The 26,827-nt window shown below is 44.2% G+C and overlaps 2 protein-coding genes across 3 annotated transcripts in view; both read right to left on the bottom strand.

Annotated features, from left to right (window-relative positions):
• Positions 1 to 2,391: 2,391 nt before the first annotated feature.
• Positions 2,392 to 6,172, bottom strand: LOC139376290 (protein fem-1 homolog A). Its single transcript, XM_071118662.1, has one exon. The coding sequence runs from the start codon at positions 6,002 to 6,004 to the stop codon at positions 4,151 to 4,153; it is 1,854 nt and encodes a 617-aa protein (XP_070974763.1). The 5' UTR covers positions 6,005 to 6,172; the 3' UTR covers positions 2,392 to 4,150.
• Positions 6,173 to 7,202: 1,030 nt separating this feature from the next.
• Positions 7,203 to 26,827, bottom strand: part of LOC139376289 (CUGBP Elav-like family member 5) — a 48,274-nt gene continuing 28,649 nt past the window's right edge. The window contains exons 4-12 of one of the 2 annotated variants that reach the window (XM_071118660.1): positions 23,064 to 23,192; positions 16,114 to 16,193; positions 15,869 to 16,018; positions 15,586 to 15,736; positions 12,938 to 13,144; positions 12,614 to 12,703; positions 12,283 to 12,426; positions 12,042 to 12,184; positions 7,203 to 11,798 (exon numbers count right to left, since the gene is read on the bottom strand). In XM_071118660.1, coding sequence (XP_070974761.1) covers positions 12,057 to 12,184; positions 12,283 to 12,426; positions 12,614 to 12,703; positions 12,938 to 13,144; positions 15,586 to 15,736; positions 15,869 to 16,018; positions 16,114 to 16,193; positions 23,064 to 23,192 — 1,079 coding nt within the window. In that variant the 3' untranslated portion in view covers positions 7,203 to 11,798; positions 12,042 to 12,056. The remainder of the gene's footprint in view (positions 11,799 to 12,041; positions 12,185 to 12,282; positions 12,427 to 12,613; positions 12,704 to 12,937; positions 13,145 to 15,585; positions 15,737 to 15,868; positions 16,019 to 16,113; positions 16,194 to 23,063; positions 23,193 to 26,827) is intronic. The other variant, XM_071118661.1, reaches the window with a different exon arrangement.

The following is a 26,827-nucleotide window of genomic DNA, read 5'->3' as shown; positions in this document are numbered from 1 at the left end:
TCAGCCTCGTATTTTTTACTCAAGACGAAGGCCCTCTACAAAACAGTCCCGTCCCACAGCCACTGGTGGAGAGTCAGTCAGGCAAGTGAGACTACCTATAACAGTAACCTTCCAGGCTACTGCTGTTTCCTAAACGCGGTCTGAGCAGATATAGTGTGTCCAGTCATAAATGGAAACCCTAGCCCTTCTCCTAAGCCATAAGGGAGTCAGCAGGCTCGGGGGGAATTCCATTCCAGATCAACTCAACTCAGGAGGTGAATGCAAATTCCCAATTCAATAAGTCCTTACTGACTGAATTTAACTTGAATATATTGTAACCCCAGGTGTCAGAAATAGGCCTATGGTGGAAACACCTTGCATACCAGAGAGCTAGCTGCAGGAGTAATTAGCATATTGTTTGCCTCAGATTCATTTTCTTTCTCTGATTTCTAGGGGTTGACTGGACCAGGTAGGTCTATGGGCAGAGAAGACCATCAGCTACAGTATCCTGTCCAGTTCCACTAGATCTGCAGACGCCACAGGGGAGCAGGGAGTCAGGGACTGGGGGTTGTTGTTTCAGGCTGGGGTTTATTGACACTCCTGTGACCTCTCTAAAGTTCAACTCCATGGCCTCTGACCTTTCAAAGAAAACAGATACTAACTGTGAATTTAACAACAACAACAACAACGGTTTAACACTGAATAACAATAATAAATCACTAACATGAGGGATAGCCCCATAGCGATTACACTGTAGGCAGTGGAAGCGCAGAGTAAAATATGGCAGTGTCATAAATGTGATGATCAATAATCATAATTTTCAATAGGCTAATGTACAGTAGAGTCAAAAATAGATATTTTACAAAATTGGTTCAACAAAGGACCAAACTCATTGGACTGGTTCCGGGACATTGTCCCTGCCAGTCGTCCAGTGACCTGACTGACTGTGTGTATTACCTTAGTGTAAGCCTGTTTACAGGGCAGAGACTGGGGTGAAAGGACCCTAAAATAGCAGGGGAAATAGCCCTGTCTCCCCCGCTGCCCCGCGGTGATGTCGATTGCACTCTATTTATACTTTTAAGAGCTTGGCCCACTGGAAGATCAAGATTTTTACACCTCACGTTCTATAACCACAGAGAGTAAGAAAGGGAGAACAAAGAGTATGTTCTGTTTGTCACTGTAGGAAAACAAATATGAGTAATAAACGGTTTAAGGGATACACTCGTTTTTACTGGAATTTTAGAAACATAATAAAAATATAGAGATACTTCAACGCCTAAAAACCACAGGCATTGGACTGCGATGACAACCCAAATATGACACTCCGGTTATTTGCAAAGTGCTGTGGAAAAGGATGGGGGGGGGGGGGGGGGGTATATAGAGTCAGGTGTTATTCCCTACCATGTGACCTAACCAAGGGGAAATGCCTAGGGCACCTGGCAATAGACTATAACTAGGGCCCTACGTTTTTCCTGGGCAGGAACGAGCACGGAAGGCCCAGAGCTCAAACCCGCATCAGTGAAAGGCCCAATGCAGCCATTTTTAACTCGATATCAAATCATTTCAAAAATTAACAAAAATAGCTTCTTAGCAAAAAGCAATTTCTCAAGCAAGAATTTAGCTAGGACTGTCTGGGAGTAGGGAGGGGAAAACTGAAAATGAGCAATTATTGGCAGAGAGGTTTGGAAATCTTTCTTATTAGTCTAGTAACCAAAACTCCATCCCATCAAAATAGGAAGACATTTCAGGCGGTCTTTTCAAACAGCTCTTACACTGAAAGGGCATTATCCTTTTCATAATATTATTCCAACCACATAGTGTGGGAAATATATAGAAAACACAGGTAGATCAAGTTTTAATAGGCAAGCTGCGTGGGAACCCGGTGAGCAGGGAGGGATAGTGTGTTCTTCCATCACACCTATTTCAATCCATCTAAGGGCCTCCGTAATATGAGTCAGTGTTATGAGTTAGTCCAGCTGTCTATTACACCTTCATATACACTCTGCCCAGCCCTCTCACAGCAGAGCACTGGGGTGGTGCTAGCCTAGCCAGCCCTGTACATGCTGTACACAGTAGAGACAGGAACACAGCGAGGGCTAAAGGTGAGAGGTGATTACAGTCCACTGCTAATGAACAGCGGCTTGGGATTGTTCTAACAGTGTGAACTAAGCAGTTATCAGAAGCAATTAAAAATACTGTAATTGAATTGGGACTGGAGTACTGTATCGCACTGAGATTTTGCACTCACGTCAGAGTTTGTAACATTAGCCTAACATCTAAAAGACACCTATGAAAAATAAATATATTTTCTCAAAGGCTCAACAACAACACAGTGACAGAGAGAAAAGGAGAGGGAAGAGAGACACAAGAGAGATTCAAAGCCTTCTCTAGGCAACACACAAACCCACTTGCTGCAGGGACACTGAATTTTATTCAAGTATCTCAACACAGTTTTGTTCTGAAGTTATCATCATCAGTTAAATTAATCAATCCGTTGAGAGAGAGGCTGCGAGAGTCCATAGCCTGGATGTTGTACAGTGACACTTTAGGATTCAGGGAGGTTTTTCAAAGTGCATTCAATCAGGTGTTTTTTTGTTTGTTACATAGGGACAGACAAACAGAAAAAAATAAAAGAGAGCATGTATGAAAACACAAAACTGAAATTGTAAAAAAAAAAAAAAAAAAATGCAGTGTGCGATTTGTTCCACATCCTTATCACCTGCATCTGTGCTTAATAATCGGGTCACCCGTGGGTTTTGATATTGTCACACTGAGTGACTGCATAGATTCCAATTGTTCTGCATGGACTGTAGATAGACTAGAATAGATGATCTGATACTGGGATCAACATAAACTTTTACTCAAGAGGAGATGAAGAGAAATCTCCATCTTTCCTTTCCCACTTTGTCCAAGTTGTCCAGAGGGAAACTTCACGACATTGACCAGGTTGTAAAACACACACACAGTCTAAAAATACAGAGTAAACGAAGAGATGTAGGCTAGGCTAAAACAAACTGTATCCTTATGAGAGTTCCCATGCTAGTCTGCGCTCTACAGTTGCGAGTTGCTCCATTTGTAGTAAGCTAGTTCAGTAGGTTCAGGCTAACCTGCGAGATTACACGTGTAGAGAAACGATATAAGGCTGAGTTTTGGCACAAATGGGTTTTCAAACACTCCTTAAAATGTCAAAGTATGGGGCGGAGGATTAAATAACGCTAAATGAATTGTAACAAAAAATAAAATCCATTGATACCAGGCAGCCAAGCATACAATGTGTACCTTGTTTGTTCAAAGGATGCTTCTGGATAACCTTGCAAAACAAGACCGATTTAACAAACAAGCTATCCTATTCACTCTTAAGCCTCTCATGCAGTTAACTGTCAGTATTTGATCATGTACTATCAAGTAATACAGCTTCCATTCCCACCTTAAAACAAGCCACCACCCAATACATATATAGGCACTGCCATTCTTTCCTTTCTGTTAGGAGTCTTCCTTGCTTATCAAGAGAAACGGGAGAAGAAAAAGAAAGCATCAAATCCTAAAATCAAGTCCAAAGGTATTTTTTTCCCCACCTGCAAACAAATAGCAACCTAGCACTTAGAAAGTGTCCATGTCTTAATAACAGATAAGGGCAAATCCACAATACAAGAGCAATGCTGAGACTCAAGATTCTTCACTGTTCTTAAGAGTGAATATGATCTTGTAAAATGTTCTGTGGAAATTGTTAAAAGTATTCCTTGTGCAATTGCGTTATTGTTTAACTTTGCTATCATAGTTTTTTGTTTGACATACATTTTAAAAGTGAAAAATCTGAATCTCAGCATCACTCTGTTACCGTGGAATTGCCCATAACCTAAAGAGAGAGCACTGACCGGAGGCATCTAGCCACAGCTAAAATGCTCCCAGTCTGTTGTTAGTGTAACGTTTAGAAGCCAGGAGGATTATTGCTGCGATTTGGTCTGAGACAGAGCTAATAGTCTGGTGTTAGAAGGGGTACTGAGAGGGAAAAGGCCATGGGGAAAGGGGGTGGGCTGGGGTATGGTGACAATGAGGGGGAGTCGGGTGGGACATGGGTGAGGTGGGGTGAAGGGGGTCATTGTTGGGTGGTTTAGAGGGGTCTGAGGGAGAGTGTGGGGACAGGGTGGGGATTTTAAGGGGGAGGGGCGTGTCAGTGCAGCTCAATGAAGGTCTCCATCTCCTCTGAGATGAGGCCCTTGTAGGGCAGTCTGTGCCTCTCAATGGTGCGCGCTGCCAGGCACTGCAGAGTGACGTAGTTGAGGGGGTAGAGGGCCGGGTGTCCACTGCTCTGATCCTCCAGCAGCTCGTACGCAGTTTTCCTCTGTGCATTGGTGGCATCGAAGTGTGCCCCTGCCCTCACCAGCAGCGCCATGATCTCCGGGCAACCGTTGCTAGCAGCGACGTGCAGGGGCGTGTTGTTGTCGCAGTCCCGGGAGTCCACGTCCGCTCCGCACTCCAGCAGCAGCGAGGCCACGGTCTGAGAGGGGAAGCGACCCACAGGGTAGCGGCCCACCGACGTGGTATCCTTGTCCACAGACATATGCAGGGGGGTGAAGCCACTCCGTGCCCGCGGGTTCAACTTCAGGAGGCGGTACACCGTCTGCTTCTTCTGGTGCTCCTGCTCCGTGGTGCACTCCAGCTTCTCCAGCAGGAACACCAGGTGGAGGATGATGGACAGGGCTTTAGTGAACTGGGGGGCTTCGGGGGGGCTGTCCCTCTGGGCCACCGCCCTCTCCACCTCCCTCACACTCTTCCCCAACACCCCCATCAGGTCGTGAAAGGTGACGCGAGTGGCCAGGGTACCTTTGGCCCGGTCCTGCAGCACGAAGGAGAAGAGCTCAGCGAAGGACAGGAAACTGCTGGCCGTCATGGGGCTGAGGGGGTCCAGGTTACTCTGCTGCATGTCCAGGGCGTACTTCCACAGGCTGATGCAGCGTTCAAAGTTACCAGAGTCGGCGTAGACGGCCCCTCTGTAGCGGATATAGTAGGAGGTGTCGGGGTGCGAGGGCCCCAGGATTCTCTCACGGACCAGCAGGGCCTGCATCCGCATCTCGTCAGGGTCTGTGATCAGAGCCTCCAGCTCCTCGGCTGTGCTCACCTCTCGGGCACAGTCGTAGGCAGGGACAGGGGGACCCGGAGGGGGCTTGGCCAGGAGTCCCACCTTGTCAGCTGGTTGTCTCAGCTCCATGGCTCTCCTCCAGTATCTCATGGACCCCAGGAGGTCTCTCTTCTTATCTACAAAGGTGGCCCCCAGGAGTTCGAGTGCATCAATGCGTTCTTCTCGTGAAGAGCGGGGCTGGTGGGCGAGGTACTCCACGATGTTGGTGTGCCCCGTGACGCTGGCAGCTAGAAGAGGGGTCATGCCGTATCCATCCCTCTCCATGCGGGCATTACATTTCAGCAGCATCTTCATGATGTCCAGGCTACCGGACTCAGCGCAGTCGTGGAGAGCGGTGTTGCCTTTCACACTCTTACGGTTGACATCGGCACCACGCTCCAGGAGGAACTTTGCTATCTCTTTGTGGCCCTTGTAGCAGGAGATCATCAGGCAGGTATGGCCGTGGCGGTTGGCTACCTCCATATCGGCTCGGTGCTCCACCAGGTAACGGACAATCTCCAGGTGACCATCGAAGCAGGCAGCGCGTAAGGGCGTTGAGTTGGTCAGCGTAGTGTTGTTGACAGAGGCACCGTGTTTGAGGAGTGTGCGGACGACAGGGAGGTGACCAGCCGCCGAAGCCGCCCATAGCGGGGGAGCCCCTTCAATCGTCTCGCCGTCAAAGTTCACCGAGCCTCCTAGTTCCACGTTAGCTTTGCAATGTTCAAGCAAATAGTCCACAACCTCTAAGTGTCCGTGTCGAGAAGCAATGAGGAGAGGTGTGCCTCCCTGCGTTTTCTCCTCGGCGAGAGCTTCCAACTCCTCCGGACTTTTGTTGCTCAGCAACTTCTGGATAAGTTTCAGCTTACCATCTCTGGCCGCGTTGAAAACCGCCGTCGTGATATCCATTTTAACGTATTTCGTCTCCCTCACTGGCCATCAACTCCCTAGCTACGTTTTTAGAAAAACAGGGAAGGGACAGTCTTTTCAAAATAAGAAAATAAACCCTGTCCGTAGTTCGGTTTCTCCCTGGCATTTTTCTGCCATTTTAAGGCTGCTGTCAAGATGGCGTTTGTGTTGCTTGACAGCTCTATGTTGACAATTTACGCTTAGCATCTTGGTTATTGTAGTCTTTAATAAATCATTTCACTAAGATGAAATTGCACTTTCCTTCTGATTATAAATATAATTCCCATGAGGCATTTCGAACACGTGAACTCAGCAATAGTTGAAACGGGAAGAGTAGTTTTTAGGCGAACGTGTGTTCCATTCACTGGAATGCATTACTAGCTTGTAGTTAAACGTATTTAAACTACAATCCCCAACCACCCCGAAACACAATGCGCAGGATCAACGCAAACCTCAAAATGAAAGTGGCATCACTTATAATCTTACAGAAATATTAATGATACTGTATTTCTGTTGCCTGGCTTTTAAGCATAACACCCTTCCCATATCTACACTAATACAAAACATGTTTCAATAGAGTGAAAATAGTATCTTGTTCCGTCTGTCAGCGAGTATGTGGGTGTGCATTAGGCCCCCACAGATCATTCCCAAATACTTGTTTTTGTTAATTAACCATGACATGCAAATACAAAAAAATGTATATTTATATATATGCCATCAATTCACGACACTAATGAAAAGCAGCGTGGCATAGCTTGGCTCTAATTTAATGATGTGTGGGTAGTAGATCCCTAGGCGGCACTATAGTCCATTTAAATCAAATAACTGGTGCATGTATGACAGATATACAATAGGTTGTTGGCTATTACCATAGGCTACTTATCCAGTCTGCGCATGTAGTCCAAAACAAGTTATGGAAAAAAACATGTTCTTGTGTTTTCCAAGTTGTGCTATAACTGTGCCATAATAATCCCATAACATACTTTATTTTATGTTGAGAAATTGATGTCACTGGCCCGTTGTAATGTAATGCATTGTAAACTGGTAGATAGTAAACAGCAGAGGGCAGCAAAAACACATTTATTCACTGCTGGGGTTAATGGTCACTGCAGAAAGGATTTTGAGATGAGATATTAAGGTACTATTAGAATATTTTATTGTAAAATTGAAAAAGGAGAAAGAGAAAAAAAGTCCCAGTAAGCAATCTGTATCATTCATATCTGAAGAAAAAAAAACATGAAATAAAAATAAATATCATAATAATGATAGGTAATAATAAATAGAAGGACACATTTAATTAAATATGACCTAATAAATAAGTAAATAAATTAAACCATATGAAAATTGTAATTGTCAAAGCAGCAAGTATAGAAGAGACATGGGCAAGATAAGAGAGCTGTGGTTTCTCAGACATCATCATGTCCACCTTTTCTACCCTCAGCATTACCCACAAGTGTCCTTGTCCCTGTCTCTCAATCATCTATACATTTTGTATATTGTGCTAAGAAACCACTGAAGCTAGACACCATCTTCAAATGTCAACCCCACCCACAGACAGTATCTCCTTAAACACCCCAGCCCCTCTCCATCCCTCTTCCACGCCTCGCCCCATTACCTGAAAAGATTTGTGTGCTGACAAGATTATGAAATTAAACACATCTCCTATTTACATCAAGCTATATTGTATTTTCCCACTGCATTCAAAACATAATACATGATCATACAGTGCCATTCATAAGAATGTCATGACCCCCTACTCCCTCCTGTCATCCAAGCCTCCAGTTGAGCAGTAAGAATGGACGTAGGTGGATTTTGGCAGTAAACACATGAAAATCCATCATCTTAAAATGAAAATTGAGGTCTTGTTTTTTTAAAAGATTTATACACATCACCTTATAGAGGTAGTGCAGTAGGAATGTTAAGTATACATGTACCCACTGAGAACAGACATCAGTTAAACGTCAAGTTTGGATTTACATTTAGTTGAGTTGTCAACTAACATGAATTCAACCTGAAATCAACAAAAAATGTCACCATGTCATTGGATTTAGGATAAAGGTTGGATGAAAAAAAGACAAGATTCCCTTACTTTGACGACTTTTTCCAAATCCAATCAGATTTTCACGTTGATTCAACCTCATCACATTGATTTTTTGGGGGGTGAAATGACGTGGAAACAACGTTGATTCAACCAGTTTTTGCCCAGTGGGTAGTCATTTGATAGAAAGTAACATGGCTTCATTCAGGTAGTTGTTAATAAATGTATATAGAAAAAGCACAGTAAACTATCTTTATGTCCCCCAACCCCTGAAAAAGCACATAACACCAGAACCTGAATAGAACATAGAAATATACAAGTACATTTCCAACCAGCTGCTTGGCAACAATAGCATTCGTTTTAGCCTTTAGGCTACTGCTTTATGTTTATAGGACAAGCAAAGGTCAAAGGACTTGTCAGGGTTACTGTAGTGCACGGCTTGTCTCTTAGTGCAACTAGGACTATTGCTGTTACCTAAGGATCTAGATCAAACATTAGACTGACTGTCTTCCTGCATCAGTCGCAGGCCAAACTCTGCTTACCGTAGAAATATAATCCCGAGAAGGGTCAAAGCCTGTCAGACCATAGCAATTTGACAAATGACAAACTCTCGATTTCGATGCTGCTGACAGTGGTGAGAGGCTGCTGGTCAGTAAACATTTCACAGAGGCATCATCAAAACAACATTGGTGTCTTTACAGTCAATATAGGAATTTGAACTACATTCCTATAGAGAAATGATAATGTCCAGTTCAACTGACAAGTGATTGAAATGGAGTTGACCCTTGACTCTAATCAAAATGGCCGTTTCTTCCTTTGAATACATCTGTGTGAGGGGAAACAACATGCAGATAAAAACAAATAGGCTGGCAGTTAGCTAATGAGAAGTAGGCTAAATTTAGGCAATGATTAAAATCCATGAAAATAAATACAAATGTGCATTGGTATATCCATATGCTTGGTTGGTTTAGGATTCTGTGCACAGTGAATAAACTAATGTCGATAAAACTAAAATAGCTACTTCATATTTATCGCTCGGCTGCCAACTGGCCTGGAATGTTACAAGATAATTAAATGTACATATTAGAATTCATAGAACGATTAAACATTACTTGGCAAATTCACTTATATGAGGGTCAGGAATGGTCTGTAAGTAAAATAGGCAGTAACATTCACTAGGAGAATATGTGATGATGACTAAAAAAATGAAGGAAAAAAGAGAGAAAACATCCCTTCCTTCCCTCCCTCCATCCCTGCATTCTAGAGTGTCTCTTGGAATCATCCTCCAATGTATTCTAGAGTGTGTTTTGATGTTCCTCCATTGGTTTCTTGTGTTCCCTGAGGGAGGTACTGTGACAGCATTCCCAACCTGTCCTGCACAGCACAAAGAATGACTTGTGCTCAACATTTGACCTTGTATAGCTATTTAAAAGCAGATTTGAAGTCTACTCCCAGTAAAGTAGTCTCCGCTCCCTCTCTCCATACTGAATAAAACATTCACCCAAATGCAAGTGAGAGGGAACTGCAGGCACCTCCTTAAAATGTAATGGAGTCAGACTCAAATGGATCAGAAGGCTTTCTACTCTAAAGCTGCACCGCTCTGTGCTGCTGACGCCTCCCCTCACAAGATAACTGGCTGATATTCAACCAGTCTTCTCCATCAAAACGGCACACATCTACGTGAGGGGAGGCTTTCTAGCATGAGCATCTATGTGAGAGGAGTCTGAGTTACTTGAGAAAAGCTAGTCCTGTTTTATGTGTGTGAATAGTACTGCAGTGCGGACTCAAATTGATATGAGCCATACAGTTATATATGTTGAAAAGAAAAAGTCACAGTAGCGTTATACAATGATAAAATAGCTTGTGCCATAAACAAATTCTAACCTGTGCCATACAGATGTAGGATCTTAATTTCATCACCCTGTTGCAGGAGAACTTTCCTACAATGCGGTACATTTGAGGTTTAAAAAGGTTTCTGAAGTTTGTCATTTCCACTTTGAAATTTCAGACTTGATTTTCCCTTACTACAAATGTTATCAACCCCTACAAAAATGTCCATTAATTACAGTATAATCCACATAATGATTAAAATGTCCTGTTGCTCCAGGACTATTTTCCTGCTGTAGAAAACTGGCTCAAATTAAGATCCTACATCTGTACTAAGTGGTTTTTTGTGTTATGGTAAGGTAAAGGAGTTTTTCCGGAGCATGTGACCTGACCAGAAAAATCTCCTGGCCCTCGTTAAAATAATCCCTGAAATGTAAATACACAAATACTTTCTTTGTCACAAAACAGACCCAATGAACGAAGCAATGCATCCTGCTAAATCTACTGGCTAATCAAAGTGGACACACAGATCTTGGATCAGCTGGCCCTCCCCAAATCCTAACTTTAACCATTAACCACCTTAACCAGAAAACTGACTTAAGATCAGTTTCTATGGACAATCTCATCTGAACATTAGGCACACCTGACTCGAGACCTTTTAACCCCTGAGCCGAGAACTGTAGTAAGCTTCTGAAACGGAATGTGAGCCAATGGCCTTTGCTTTATAGGCAGAATAGAATGAAGTAGGATGACATAGCCCCTTCAGACTGATCTAAGTACAGTTTAGCATTTTCTTCCTAATGCTTTAAGGTTAGTATTTGGGCAAAGTGAGCTGATCCTACATCTGTGCCTATGGGCAACTTTGAATAGAATGGAGGCTCAGAGTGGTTGCTGCACAGAGGGAGACAAAACTAAAAGTTCAAGGGTCAAACTGAGTGCCCAAAGAGGAAGTGTAGCCTATCAGTAAAAGGATGATAAAAGGTGGCTTTCAAACAAACAAACAAACAAACACTTCATAATGTATTCCATCCCACAGAAAGAGCTCGGGGCAACATTCTTCTTCACTAACCTCTCCAACTGAATTCTAAATGATCCCATTTTACATTTACATACTCCTTAGTAGTCAGCAGTACACTGATGGTGAATAAATCCAATGCCGACCTGAAGTACTTCTCTGTCACTATTATGTGTACTAAACTAAAGGTAGAATACTGCATTTAAGTATTTAATGATTGTTAATTTGTACTAGACTAAACATTATACTGTATTGTATTATATGATTGTTAGTATTTTGTACAAGACTGTTAAAGAGAAAAACATTTGGTCCTCAGATCCCAAGGGGGTGCAGTTTGTTCGGTTGCTATGGAAACTTGAGAAAGAGCAGGTTCAGGACTCACAGAGAAAGAAATATTTTTTTCCCCAGATATACTTAGAATCCTCAGATCAAGTTTGAACCCTCATTTGTCCATTTCACGGTAGGAAAAACCTGAAGTCTCTTTTTGTTCACTAGACTCCTCTGAGTTCATCATAAATCCATATTATTTTTAACACTGTTTCTCAGTCTGTCTGTGGTGTTCTTCTTCACTCTCAAGTCTCCAAAGATTCTAAATTGTGTTTTTTTTTGTGTTTGTATCTTTAAAAAAAAGTTTTCTGTTTGTTTTGAAAGTCTTGTTCTATCCTTATGCATCATCCCATTGCTCTCTCATCTGTGATGTTAAACCTTCACTGGTGCAGAGCTGTGAGTCCTCCCTCTGCCAGTCAGATATGATTGAAGATAAAAAAGAGATCTCTTCCCAACTCCCATATGAAGTCTATTTTCCATTGTCTTAAAAACAGAAGAACTTTTTCCTTTTTTCCTGTCACAAAATGTCTTATTCAACACAAAATGCCTTATTCAATCAAAGACGTCCTCCATACCTCTGATTAAACCTATGGAGGAAGAGAAAGGAAGAGGGAGAAAGTGGAAAGAAGAGGGAAGAGAAATACAGATACTGAGAAAGGGAGGGGAAGGGAAGAGAGGGAAATGGAAACACTTGAATCTGACTCGAGAGACTACTGTGGAGTACAACTTTGCTATATAGTTTTTGATCAATATAAAATCAGGGTGAAACAGCATCGATAACAACACTAAGAACTTCATTACATTATGTATAACTGTGGACAGTATCTTACCTGTACTGGGGGGTGTCAGTAGGGGCGGCTGGCGTCTTTGGGACGTTTGAGTTGCACCTTGAGTCTCTTCATACCAATCTGGAAACCATTCATGGCTTGGATGGCAGCCTGGGCACTACCCGGGTTATCAAAGCTCACAAAGCCTGCATACATACAGACACAGACAGATGCTCTGAATGGTCAGTGGTAGTGTCAATCAGCCAGGTGCTTGCTGCGACTGTTTAGAAGTAGTGTCACTCACCGAAACACTTGCTCTGATTGGTCGCTCTGTCCATGAATACCTTGGAGGAGATAACATTGCCGAAGGGCAGGAACATCTGCATCAGTTCGTTATCGCCAAACTCCTGGGGCAGGTGGTAGATGAACAGATTACAGCCCTCTGGTCCTGGAATACAGACACACACAGACAGACACACAGGCACACAGACACACACTGTTGGAGGCACATACGCTAGAATCATGATGGTGCAGTACATTTTTAATACACACAAAATCACAATGATGACGACACTCATGACGTTGTTGACAATGATGATCATGATGATAAAGAATTAGTAAATATAGTTCCTCACCCTCACCTTCCCTCTGCTGTTGGCCAATGACCTGAGGGTGCTGTGAAAGTGACTGACCTAGAGGGGTCAGTGTAGTTGCTGGGTAGATGGCTACAGAGGAGAGAAAGTGTGAGAGAGACAGAGACCGAGAGAGAGAGAGAAGAGAGAGAAGTAAATGACAAAAGAGGAGAGAGAGATAGAGAGGCATGAAGGGGGGATGAAGTGAAAAAGAAAAGAGAGTGGGGATTGAGTTGATATTTTATGAGTCACATTCAACAGACTCTGGTGAAGACCTGGAGGTATCAAGGTCAGGGTTAGAGATCAGAGATGTGTAGTGTACTGTACCTGTGTATTGCTGTACCCCAGTAAAGGCCTGTTGCAGTGTGTCCGCAGCAGTAGGGCTCTGGGTGGAGTAGGTCGGCAGGCCATTGGTGTAGAGGGTCTCTAGAGGGTGCCCGTTAGCCTGGTGGGTGAGGCCGGTGTACCCGTTCATCATTGGGGCCACCAGGCTGGTCAGGGAGGAGGGCAGGGCGGCTGGAGGAGAGCTCAGACCTGCAGGGGGGAAATTAAAATTCACTACACCGGAGACGGAAATGTTCACTGCACCGCACAGGGATTGGACTTAATTTCTATGAGAGAGGAAGGGAGAGAGAGAGAGGGATAGACAGAATAGAGAGAAAGAGAGTGTGCATGTGTGTCTCATGTACAGTATGTGTGTGTGTGTGCGCGCGGGTGTGTGTGTGTGTAACAGCAGGCATCTCAAAGCTCACATGGTGATAAACTCACTCTGCGATGTCAGAATAGCAACACAATGATATGCTGCTGTAAGACAGAGCAACCCAGCTCTGCTCACTAAGGCAGCAGCAGGGGCATTTTACTGTGCTCACTGCTCACTGCCTTATCTACAGCTGGGACAAATAAAGACATTCTCCCACAGTGAAGGGGATTGGATGTTTGTCTGTCCTAAACTGATACAGCCTCGGGAGGGAGATAGGGCCTACAATTTGCATTGTAATTCGCCTGCACGATTCTGTGTGTACTGTGTAGGCATCCCAAATACTGTATTAGTGATAGGATAGTCTTTAGCGATGTGTGTGTAAGAGAGAGGGAAAGACAGAGTGAAAGCAATACAGTAGAGTATAGGGAGGAAGGGACAGAGAGAGAGAGAATAATAGGAAGCGTTAACGAGATACAGTATCTGTTCATTAATGGACTATAAAACATGATACACTTTCAAGGACCACAGAGATTCCCCCACAGTCAATACACAGAGAGAGAGAGAGAGAGAGAGAGAGAGAGAGAGAGAGAGAGAGAGAGAGAGAGAGAGAGAGAGAGAGAGAGAGAGAGAGAGAGAGAGAGAGAGAGAGAGAGAGAGAGAGAGAGAGAGAGAGAGAGAGAGAGAGAGAGAGAGAGAGAGAGAGAGAGAGAGAGAGAGAGAGAGAGAGAGAGAGAGACAGGGAGAGAGAGAGAGAGAGAGAGAGAGAGAGAGACAGAGAGAGAGAGACAGAGAGAGAGAGAGAGAGAGAGAGAGAGAGAGAGAGAGAGAGAGAGACAGAGAGAGAGAGAGAGAGAGAGAGAGAGACAGATAGAGAGAGAGAGAGAGAGAGAGAGAGAGAGAAACAGAGAGACAGAGAGAGAGAGAGAGAGAGAGACAGAGAGAGAGAGACAGAGAGAGAGAGAGAGAGAGAGAGAGAGAGAGAGAGAGTAGGCTGTAACAACCATAGTAGAATACATTTTACTAAAGGTCTTTTCCTGGACATAGTTTATAGACCACATTGTCTGCTGGTTCTCAGAAACTGATTAAAACCTAGAAACCAGGTGTGAACACTCTCTCAAGCAATTAATTGATCACAACTGACTTGAGGGAGAAATCTCAAACGGTCACACCCTGGTCTGTTTCACCTGTCCTCATTGTTATTCTCCACCCCCTACAGATGTCGCTTGTTTCCCCAGTGTATTTATCCCTGTGTTTCCTGTCTTTCTGTGCCAGTTTGTCTTGTATGTTCCAAGTCAACCAGCGTTTTTCCCCCCATTCTCCTGCTTTTTTCTATTCTCATTTTTCTAGTCCTCCCGGTTTTGACCCTTGCCTGTTTCTGGACTCTGTACCCGCCTACCTGACCATTCTGCCTGCCTTGATCACAAGCCTGTCTGCCACTCTGTACCTCCTGGACTCTGATCTGGTTTTGACCTTTCACCTGTCCACGACCATTCTCTTGCCTACCCCTTTTGGATGAATAAACATTGTAAGACTCCAACCATCTGCATCTGGGTCTCACCTTGTGCCATGATACAAACATCTACAGTACACTAAGTAGGAATAAAAAAGCAGTTTGTCTATAATGTGTCTCCAGTGCAGAATTACACTGTATTGATTCTGTGGGATCAATGGGGAATTGTAAAACTACTAGGGTTTGACGGTATCTAGATTTTTATACCGTTTCTGTGCCTTACTAGGGTTTACGGTGTTACTGGAAGTGCACACAAAGGGGCCATTTTTTTTAAAGCAACAGGGATCTTGATTCAGGAGGGGATTGAATTTCTCTGCTGTAACCAAGAAGCTTGATCTTGACATCGAGCCACTTAGCTAGCCAGTTAGCAAACCACATGCATAGCTGGACCCCTGAGCTGGATATCAGTTATTTGATACATCTTAGATTTCTTATAGTTATAAGCAGTAGCATAGCACGCACCCCCCAACCCCTAATTTTGTATTATATATTTTGAAATATACTGTATAAACGGTATATCTCCCAAGCCTAAAAACTACCCCCAGTCAGAGCGATAGATCCCAGGACTGTGCAGTGAAATGTGATATCACACATTTCCAAGACTCATATGTAACTGACCAGGTATTGAACCCAGGTTGTCTGAGCACCTCGAGACTGTTAGACCACCGAGCTACAGCCTAGCACTAGCTCTGGTAGCTAACATGAGTTTCCAGGTCTCCCACCTTACTCATCACGAATATTGCTGATTTATCCGACATGACTGACCTGACACGAGATTGAGGGGGTTGGGCGGCAGACCGTTCATTGCTAGCGCCCCCACCTGGTGGATCTGGGCGGAGGGGAAGGAGAGGCTGGGGGCCAGGTAGCCCCCCTGAGACATGGCCATCACCGCTGCATGCTGCTGCTGCTGCATCAACTGATAGGGAGAGGAGGTGGATCGGGGGAGGAAGGGGGGGAGAGGGAGGGAGAAGTGGAATGAGAGCAAGCTGTCAGTGAGGCGTCAGAGTGACAGATACCAAATTGCGTGTATGTGTGTGTATGTGCTTACGGCGTGTGCATAGCTACTGTAGCTGCTGAACGTAGGTAGGGCGACAGAGGGGTTGAAGATGCCAAACTGTCCAGCCATCTGCTGCATGCGCCGTATGGTCCTCTCCTTATCTGTGTCTGCAAACTTCACGACGAGGCTGGACGACGCTCCCTAGAGAGGAGAGGAACACAGCATGGATGTGTGTGTGTGTGTGTGTCTGTGTGTGTGTGTGTGTGTGTGTGTCTGTTTTCGTGTATTGTACTTACCGGCATGGTCTGACTCCCATGAAGGGAACTGATGGCAGACTGCGCTTCAGAATGAGTAGAGAACTTCACAAATGCACAACCTAGAGAGAGAGAGAGAGCAAGATAAATCCAATAATTGCAAGCAGACAACCTAAGAAAATGAACAACAATGACAAATGGTTTGATGAAGAATGCAAAAACCTAAGAAAGAAATTGAGAAACCTGTCTAACCAAAAACATAGAGACCCAGACCCAGCCTTACGCCTTCATTATGGTGAATCACTAAAACAATACAGAAATACACTATGGAAAAAGAAGGAACAGCAGGTCAGAAATCTGCTCAATGTAATTGAAGATTCCATAGAATCAAACCACTTCTGGGAAAATTGGAACACACTAAACAAACAACAACAACACGAAGACTTATCTATCCAAAACAGAGATCTATGGATAAGTCACTTCTCCGATCGGTTTGGCTCTATAACAAAGAACAAAGAACAAACAGCAAAAACATATACATGATCAAATGCAAATCTTAGAACCGACTATTAAAAGACTACCACAACTCACTGGATTCTCCAATTACATTGAATGAACTACAGGAAAAATACAAACCCTCCAACCCAAAAAGGCGTGTGGTATTGATGGTATCCTAAATTAAATGATAAAATATACAGACCACAAATTCCAATTGGCTCTACTTTTTAAAAACTTTTTTCATCCTCAACTCTGGCATCTTCCCCAATATTTGGAACTAAGGAGTGATCAACCCAATCCATAAAAGTGGAGACAAATTTGACCCAGATAACTACCGTGGGATAAGCGTCAACAGCAACCTTGGGAAAATCCTCTGCATTATCATTAACAGCAGACTCGTACATTTCCTCAGTGACAACAATGTACTGAGCAAATGTCAAATTGGCTTTTTACCAAATGGCCATATGACAGACCTCATATTCACCCTGCGCTCCTTAATTGACAAACAAAGAAAATAAAACAAAGGCAAAGTCTTCTCATGCTTTGTAAATTTCAAAAAAGCTTTTGACTCAATTTGGCATGAGAGTCTGCTATACAAATTGATGGAAAGCGGTGTTGGGGCAAAAACATATGACATGTACAAAAACTACAAGTTTGCAGTTAAAATTGGCAAAAAAACACACCATTTCTTTCCACAGGGCCGTGGGGTGAGACAGGGATGCAGCTTGAGCCCCACCCTCTTCAACATAATGTATATATCAACTAATTGGCAGGACACTAGAACAGTCTGTAGCACCCGGCCTCATCCTACTAGAATCTGAAGTCAAATGTCTACTGTTTTCTGATGATCTGGTGCTTTTGTCCCCAACCAAGTACAGCCTACAGCAGCACCTAGATCTTCTGCACAAATTCTGTCAGACCTGGGCCCTGACAGTAAATCTCAGTAAGACAAAATAATTGTTTTCCAAAAAACGTCCAGCTGCCAGGATGGCAAATACAAATTCCATCTAGACACTGTTGCCCTAGAGCACACAAAAAACTATACATACCTCGGCTTAAACGTCAAGGCCACAGGTAACTTCCACAAAGCTGTGAACGATCTGAGATACAAGGCAAGAAGGGCCATCTATGCCATCAAAAGGAACATCAAATTTGACATACCAATTAGGATCTGGCTAAAAATAATTAAATCAGTTATAGAACGTATTGCCCTTTATGGTTTTTCTGGGGTCTGCTTACCAACCAAGAATTAACAAAATGGGACAAACACCAAATTGAGACTGCATGCAGAATTCTGCAAAAATATAATCTGTGTACAAAGTAAAACACCAAATAATGCATACAGAGCAAAATTAGGCCGATACTTGCTAATTATCAAAATCCACAAAAGAGCCAATAAATTCTACAACCACATAAAAGGAAGCGATTCCCAAACCTTCCATAGCAAAGCCATCACCTACAAAGAGATGAACCTGGACAAGAGTCCCCTAAGCAAGCTAGTCTTGGGGCTCTGTTCACAAACACAAACAGAGCCCCAGGACAGCAACATAATTAGACCCAACCAAATCATGAGAAAACTAAAATATAATTATTTGACACATTGGAAAGTATTAACAAAAATCTGAGCAAACTAAAATGCTATTTGTCCCTAAACAGAGAGTACACAGTGGCAGAAAACCTGACCACTGTGACTGAAAAAAAAGTAAGGAAAGCTTTGACTATGTACAGACTCAGTGAGCATAGTCTTGCTATTGAGAGAGGCCACCGTAGACAGACCTGGCTCTCAAGAGAAGACAGGTTATGTGCACACTGCCCACAAAATGAGGTGGAATCTAAGCCTGCACTTCCTAACCTCCTGACAAATATACAGTGGGTTGTGAAAGTATTCACCCCCCTTCACATTTTTCCTAATTTGTCACCTTAAACCCTCAAATTAAAATTGATTTTTTTGGGGGGGATTTGTATCATTTGATTTACACAACATGCCTGCCACTTTGAAGATGCAAAATATTTTTATTGTGAAACAAACATGAAATAAGACAAAAAAAACAGAAAACTTGAGCATGCATAACTATTCATTCCCCCAAAGCCAATACTTTGTAGAGCCACTTTTGTAGCAATTACAGCTTTAAGTCTCTTGGGGTATGTCTCTATAAGCTTGGCACATCTAGCCACTTGGATTTTTGCCCATTCTTCAAGGCAAAACTGCTCCAGCTCCCTCAAGTTGGATGGGTTCCGCTGGTGTACAGCAACATTTAAGTCATACCACAGATTCTCAATTGGATTGAGGTCTGGGCTATGACTAGGCCATTCCAAGACATGTAAATGTTTCCCCTGAAACCACTCAAGTGTTGCTTTAGCAGTATGCTTAGGGTCATTGTCCTGCTGGAAGGTGAACCTCCGTCCCAGTCTCAAATCTCTGGAACACTGAAACAGGTTTCCCTCAAAAATGTCCCTGTATTTAGCACAATCCATGATTCCTTCAATTCTGACCAGTTCCCCAGTTCCTGCCAATGAAAAACATCCCCACAGCATGATGCAGGGATGGTATTTTCGGGGTGATGAGAGGTGTTGGGTTTGCGCCAGACATAGTGTTTTCCTTGATGGCCAAAAAGCTAAATTTTAGTCTCATATGACCAGAGTACCTTCTTCCATATGTTTGGGGAGTCCCCCACATGCATGTTGGGGAACACCAAACATGTTTGCTTCTTTTTTTCTTTAAGCAAAGGCTTTTTTCTGGCCACTCTTCCGTAAAGCCCAGCCCTGTGAAGTGTATGGCTTTCAGTGGTCCTATGGACAGATACTCAAATCTCATATGTGGAGCTTTGCAGCTCCTTCAGGGTTATCTTTGGTCTTTTTGTTGCCTCTTTGCCTGGTCAGTGAGTTTTGGTGGGCGGCCCTCTCTTGACAGGTTTAATGTGGTGCCATAGTCTTTCAATTTTTTTAATAATGGATTTAATGTTGCTCCATGGGATGTTCAAACCCTGATCTGTACTTCTCCACAACTTTTTCTCTGACCTGTTTGGAGAGCTCCTTGGTCTTCATAGGCCGCTTGCTTGGTGGTGCCCCTTGCTTAGCGGTGTTTCAGACTCTGGGTCTTTCAAAAAAGGTGTATATATACTGAGATAATGTGACAGATCATGTGACACTTAGATTGCACACAGATGGACTTTATTTATCTAATTATGTGACTTCTGAAAGTAATTGCTTTCACCAGATCTTATTTAGGGGCTTCATAGCAAAGGGGGTGAATACATATGCACGCTGTAACATCTCTCGCAGAAGGCATGGACCAAAACGCAGCGTGGTAAGTGTTCATGATAATTTATTACTCAAAAACACAAACAACAAAGAACAACAAAACAAAGTGAAAAAACAAAACAGTTCTGTCTGGTGCAGACACAAAACAGAAAATAACTACCCACAAAACACAGGTGGGAAAAAGGCTGCCTAAGTATGATTCCCAATCAGAGACAACAATAGACAGCTGCCTCTGATTGGAAACCACACTCGGCCAAAACATAGAAATAAAGAAACTAGAATGCCCACCCTAGTCACACCCTGGCCTAACCAAAATAGAGAATTAAAGCCTCTCTATGGCCATGGCGTGACAGTACCCCCCCAAAAGAGAGGACTCCGGATGCAAAACCTGACTCTAAAGGGGAGGGTCCTGGTGGGCATCCCTTCACGGTGGCGGCTCCAGTGCGGGACGTAGATGTGTCTCCAGTGCGGGATGGATCATCGCTGGAGAATTTGTGCCATGGATCATCACTGGAGGCTTCGTACGTGAATCAGGTCTCACCGGACAGGTCTCACTGGCCTGAGGAGACGTACTAGAAGCCTGGTACGTGGAGCTGCCACAACGCGCCCTGGCTGGATACCCACTTTAGCTCGGTGAGTGTGGAGAGCTGGCACAGGACGCACTGGACTATAACGCGCACTGGAGGCATAGTGCGTAGAGTCAGCGCAGGACACAATGGAACGTGAAGGTGCACCGGAGGTCTGGAGCGCAGAGCTGGCATAACTCGTCCTGGCTGGATACCCCCTCAGCCTGGCAAGTGCGGGGAGCTGGAACAGGCCACACTGGGCTTTGCTGGTGAACCGGGGACACCGTGCGAAGAGCTGGCGCAGGATAACCTGGGCCGAAGAGATGCACCGGAGGCCTGGAACGCTGAGCCGGCACAATCCGTCCTGGCTGAATGCCCACTTTAGCACGGCCACTGCGGGGAGCTTGCACAGAGCGCACTGGGCTGTGGATGCGCACTGAAGGCATGGTGCGCAGAACCGGATAGCATGGTGCTTGACCGGTCACTCGCTCCCCACGGTAAGCACAAGGAGTTGGCTCAGGTCTGAACCCTGACTCTGCCACTCTCCCCGTGTGCCCCCCCCAAAAAATGTTTTGGGGCTGCCTCTCGTGCTTGCCTCGTTGCCGTGACTCCTGGTATCGCCGCCGTTCCTCCCTTGCTGTTTCCGCCTGTTTCCATGGCAGGGTCTTGTCCCCTGCCATAACCTTCTCCCATGTCCATGAGGTCCTCTACTCACTCTTCTTCCGGGCCCAGGATCCCTGCTCCTCCTGGCCACGCTGCTTGGTCCTTTGGTGGTGGGTAGTTCTGTAACGTCTTTCGTCAGAATGAGGATTGGACCAAAGCGCGGCGTGGTAAGTGTTCATGATAATTTATTACTCAAAACACTCGAACAAAATAACAAAGAGAAAAACGAACAGTTCTGTAAGGCAAATCAAATATACAGAAAACAACTACCCACAAAACACAGGTGGGAAAAAAGGCTGCCTAAGTATGATTCCCAATCAGAGGCAGCTGTCTATCATTGTCTCTGATTGGGAATCATCCTTAGGCAGCCTGTAATTTAAATTACAGGTTGTAACGCAACAAAATAGGAAAACGCCAAGGAGGGTGAATACTTTTGCCAGGCACTGTATGACCATATTGGAGACACATTTCCATCAGATTACACAGACCCACAAAGAATTCGAAAACAAATCCGGAGGTTTTTGTTTGTTTAACTCCCATATCTATTGAGTGAAATACCACCGTGTCATCAACAGCAGCTAGATTTATGACCTATTGCCCTTTTGTACTTTAACTATTTGCACATCATTATAACACTGTACAGTATATAGCCATAATACGACATTTGAAATATCTCTATTCCTTTGTAACTTTTCACTTTGGTTTATTTTACATTTAACTTGCTTTGGCAATGTAAACATATGTTTCCAATGCCAATAAATTGAGAGAGAAAGAGAGAGCGAGAGAGCGAGAGAGAGAAAGAAAGAAAGAGAGAGAGAGAGAGAGTGAGAGAGCGAGAGAGAGAGAGAGAGAGAGAGAGAGAGAGAGAGTGTGAGTGAGTGAGTGAGTGAGTGAGTGAGTGAGTGAGTGAGTGAGTGAGTGAGTGAGTGAGTGAGTGAGTGAGAGAGAGAGAGAGACAGAGAAAGACAGAGGGGTTAATGGGACGGAGAGAGAGAGAGAGAGAGAGAGAGAGAGACAGAGGGGTTAGTGGGAGGGAGAGAGAGAGAGAGACAGAGAAAGACAGAGGGGTTAGTGGGAGGGAGAGAGATGGGGTGGAGAAATTGCACATCATTACAACACTGTATATCTACATATTATATAAATAATATATACATCTTTATTATTTTGGAACTTCTGTGAGTGTAATGTTTACTGTTAATTTTTATTGTTTATTTCACTTTTGTATATTATCTACTTCACTTGCTGTGGCAATATGTTTCCCATGCCAATAAAGCCCCTTGAATTGAATTGAATTGAGAGAGAATAAAGTTGAGAGAGTCTGTATAGATGTAGTATTCACACTCTTTTCTTTTCCTCACTCACATGTTTTGCTTCTTTGAGCGATAGTGTCTTCACACAGTCCTGACTAGAATATTGCTGTGGTATGTAACCAGTGTGTGTGTGTGTGTGTGTGTGTGTGTGTGTGTCTGTGTGTGTGTACGTGTGCTCTCATGCGATGCCTGTCAGGTATATATCTCAGTGTGGTGTGTGAAATGACTTCTGTCACTGCAGAGTCAAGCCATTGTGTCAGCTGTCACGCAGACGGAACATCACTCTGACCTGGGAGATGCAGGTATGACACATCGGGAGAATGTGTGTGTGTGTGTGTGTGTGTGTGTGTGTGTGTGTGTGTGTGTGTGTGTGTGTGTGTGTGTGTGTGTGTACAGGCAGAACAACATCATTGTGACATGAGAGAGACAGGTATGAGACAGGCAGAAAATTGAATATGTCAAACGTTTCTGTCCTGGAATACATCGGCAGATCATCCTAGTCTATCAATAAGATTGGTGTTAGACTGACTACAAGATGTTGCTAGAATGATGGATGAAGAGAAAGTAGTTAGTCCTTTTTTGCATATTCGACCCAACAACCCTAGCTAATGCCATGGAATCTACTAGAGTATCCCCTACAAGTGTGTTTGAAAGCGATAAAGTAATAGAGTATAAGAAAGAAAGCTTCATATACCTTTGCTGTTTCCGTCAGGACCTCTTAGTACGGTACACTCATCGATGGCGCCGTAGGGCTCAAATAGGCGGTACACATCCTCCTCTGTCTGCTGCTTGTTCAGCATCCCCACAAACAGCTTCCTGTCCTCTGGAGGGACAAGAGGAAGAGCCGTATGGTCAGAGGCACAGCCCAAAAATACTGTAGTCTGTACTGTCAACAAGGGGATGAGAAATTAAGAGAGAGAAGGAAATGAGCCTCGGTGAAGGAAGGAGAGGAAACTACCAGAGTGAAGGAGAAGGTGTGAGTGTTTGTTTGCTCTATCCCAGCAGCACCCAGAGTTGTCTCTGCCAAGACAGCTCTCTGTAAAGGTTCATACCGTAACTGGGGTATAAGCAAGAGGGCTGTACCATAGCCTGCTTTGATACACACATACTAACCCCACATATGCAAACACACAATGCAGAGGACTAGGCACACATACATGAATTTACTTTCATATTTAATCAGTGGATAAACCCAACATTAGGCCTAGAGCCTTGGTCATGTGCGGGGTGGCAGACACGTTTGTGTGCATGTGTTTTGGGGGTCGGAAGGGGTGAGGGAGGGGGTTATTTGTGTGTGGTAAAAGGGGGCGGTGGGAGTTGGTGTATGTGTGTGTGGTAGGGTTTTGAATAAGGCGACATGAAAGCGGAGGCCTGCTGTGCTTTGTGTTTTTTTGATGACTTCAGGGATCCGTGTTATCAGACCAACAGAAAGTGATGGGCTGGCACATTAAAGTTTGAAGCGCGAACAAGCTCACACACACACACACACACACACACACACACACACACACACACACACACACACACACACACACACACACACACACACACACACACACACACACACACACACACACACACACACACACACACACACAATAGTGTGACATCATCCGCCCCCTCACTCCACTGCTGCTATCAGCACGCCTGCTGAATTCACTGAACACATAAATCAGACTATTCACAAACCGAAGATAGAGAGAGAAATTTACACACATACGCTGGTTGTGGCAAGTGTTGCATCAGGAGTGTGGAACACACAAATACACCCAGTGCAAGGCGTTGCATCAGTAAAGTAAATCACACGGGGGGGGGTCTATGGGGGCAAGAGTGATTAGATGAGAGTAGAGAGCTATTGGAGCCTAGACTCTTCTACATCGTTATTACCAACTCTTTAGGAGAATTAGTTTCTCTCTCTTCCACTTTCACTCTCTATCTCTCTCTGTAAGCGTCTCTCTCTCTCTCTCTCTCTCTCTCTTTCTCTCTCTCTCTCTCTTCCTCTGTCCCTGACTTTCTCTATTTCCCTGCATCCCTTTCTCTCTCTCTATCATAAACATATGCGGTAGATAGGATAATGCCCCTCAACACTCCACTGCAATCATTAGCTGCTTCTCATCAATTCATTCATTAAACGCTTTACTAGTAAATCCAGGCCCTAGGGGCTCAGGGCCGTGTGTGTGTGTGTGTGTGTGTGTGTGTAGGCAAGTGTGTCTGTGTTCTCGCCTGCTCTGTCCTAGAAACTAAAAACAGACTGTGAAATGCTCCTCTCCCCCACCAGAGCTCAGAGCGCATCAGAGAGCATCAGACGAGTGTAGAGAACAGGATTAAAGATTCATACGCACAATTCAAGTCAGATCATCCACTCACCCCTCCCCCTATCCAAACACACACACACACACACACACACACACACACACAAACACACACACACACACACACACATACACACACACAAACACACACAAACACACACACCCACTGCTGACCCCAAAAACACAATTCGAGTGAGATCTTCCATTTTCCAGTCTCGCTCATATTCACATCACCCCTCTTCCTTTTCCTTACAAAGCCTCCCCCTTCCCACACACACACCGCTCTCTCTCCCCCAACCTCTTTTTATCCTCCCCCACCCCCGCAGTAGCAGTGCACACTTAGCTAACTCCAATCTCCCATCTCAGACTCTAGCATCTCATTTAGTGTTGGCACATTCGGTCTCAGCGTGTGACTGTGTATGTTTGTGTATATGTGTGTGTGTGTGTGTGTGTGTGTGTGTGTGTGTGTGTGTGTGTGTGTGTGTGTGTGTGTGTGTGTGTGTGTGTGTGTGTGTGTGTGTCTGTGCGTGTGTATGTGTGTGTGCATGCATGTGTGCTTTCATCTCCACACAGGGCTTAGGGCCATCTGGTATCAGTGCAGAGGCCAGGGAGATGAGTCCCTGTTCCAAAGGCCTGGGAGAAACTGATAGCGATGGAGCAGAGAGGGAACGTAACCGGAGCAGAAGAGAGGAGTAGAGGAGCTTCCAAAGGCCTAACCACCATGAATCTCTCATCTCTCTCATCTCTCCTACAATATCTGGGTCTGGTATTAAGTGTAACTATTGGCCAAACTAGTGTGATGAGTAAGCTTGGGAGAATCTCAACTGCATTTCCTTGATTCCTTGCGTCCTCTATCCTCACCTCCTTCTCAAAATCCATTGGATGATAAGGTCAAAGGTCCCTCCCCTCTGACCTTTTCGTCTAATCGGAATCAGGAGAGGAACAAGGAAATGCAGTTGAGATTCTCCCCTTGTCTGAGATCTGTCTATGTTAGCTCCCAGAGCAAACGCCTAGGCTTCTGCTCAGTGGACTAATGCATGCGTTCAGTACAGGCGGGCAAGGCAGTTAGGTGCTGTCATGATGGACATGGATACTCATGTACTGAATAATTAAGGACTAGCTTGTGCTAAATCAGAACCTATGCGTCAAATTCTCTGCCAAACAAAATCAAGCAAAACATCTGAAAAATCATTCTGAAAAGTAACGAAAAACATCAGCAATTTGAGCTGCAGACAGTGCTTGCTTAGATGTCTTAAAAGCAACAAACTTCCCTCCCACTCCAAATGCCATTACTGACCATTTCCATAAATGTATCCTAGGTTCAAAGGTGTTTTGGTGTTTGAAGTGTGTATGGGGTGTGGGGAAGACATCAAAGAGAGATGGGGATGCTGTGTGTGTGTGTGTGTTTGTGTGTGTGTGTGTTTGCGCGTGTGCACGCACATGCATATGTGTGTAAGTATGTGTGTTGTGGCCTTAGGCTGGTTGGTATCTAAGGACGGTGGTGTAGCAGTAAACACCTTGCCCTCCATCTCTCTGACGGTGTGGAGCAACAGCAGTCTGTCTGCTGCCTTCGGGTATTATCATAACATTTGAACTTCTTGGGGTAAAATAAGTTAGAAAGCTATGAGACAAGTTAAAAGTGACTTTGTGTTGGCGGGGGACAGTTTGTACATGCAAAACAGGTGCCTTTGTTGTGATAATGTTCATATCACTATTGTAAGTAGTTCTCTGGATGAGCTGAAAATATAGGCACACATGATGGAAAACAACCATCAAAGGCCTATGCGGTACTGATACACAGCCGAATCCTATGGAATTTCCTATTCCCCTTCCATCTGGTGTTATGCTCACATTTGAATGCATACTAGCACTTTACATGTACAGTACAGTGCCTTCGGAAAGTATTCGTACCCTTCCACTTACTCCACACTTTGTTGTATTACAGCCTGAATTCAAAATGGATTCAATCGTTTTCTTCTTCTCACCCAACATCCCATAATGATGAAGTGAAAACATGTTTTAAGACATTTTTGCTAATTTATTGAAAATGAAATACAGAAATATCTCATTTGCATAATAATCATACCCCTGAGTCAATACATGTTAGAATCACCTTAATCAGCGATTAACAGCTGTGAGTTTTTCT

The sequence above is a fragment of the Oncorhynchus clarkii genome, chromosome 20 (genome assembly GCF_045791955.1).
Source record: "Oncorhynchus clarkii lewisi isolate Uvic-CL-2024 chromosome 20, UVic_Ocla_1.0, whole genome shotgun sequence".
NCBI classification, from domain to species: domain Eukaryota; kingdom Metazoa; phylum Chordata; class Actinopteri; order Salmoniformes; family Salmonidae; genus Oncorhynchus; species Oncorhynchus clarkii.
The sequence above is the reverse complement of the archived record's forward strand: the minus strand, read 5'-3'. Positions and strand labels throughout refer to the sequence as shown.

What these genes read in the sequence shown, in the direction of transcription:
- LOC139376290 (XM_071118662.1), bottom strand. Translation starts at nt 6,004, where the DNA reads ATGGATATCACGACGGCGGTTTTCAACGCGGCCAGAGATGGTAAGCTG.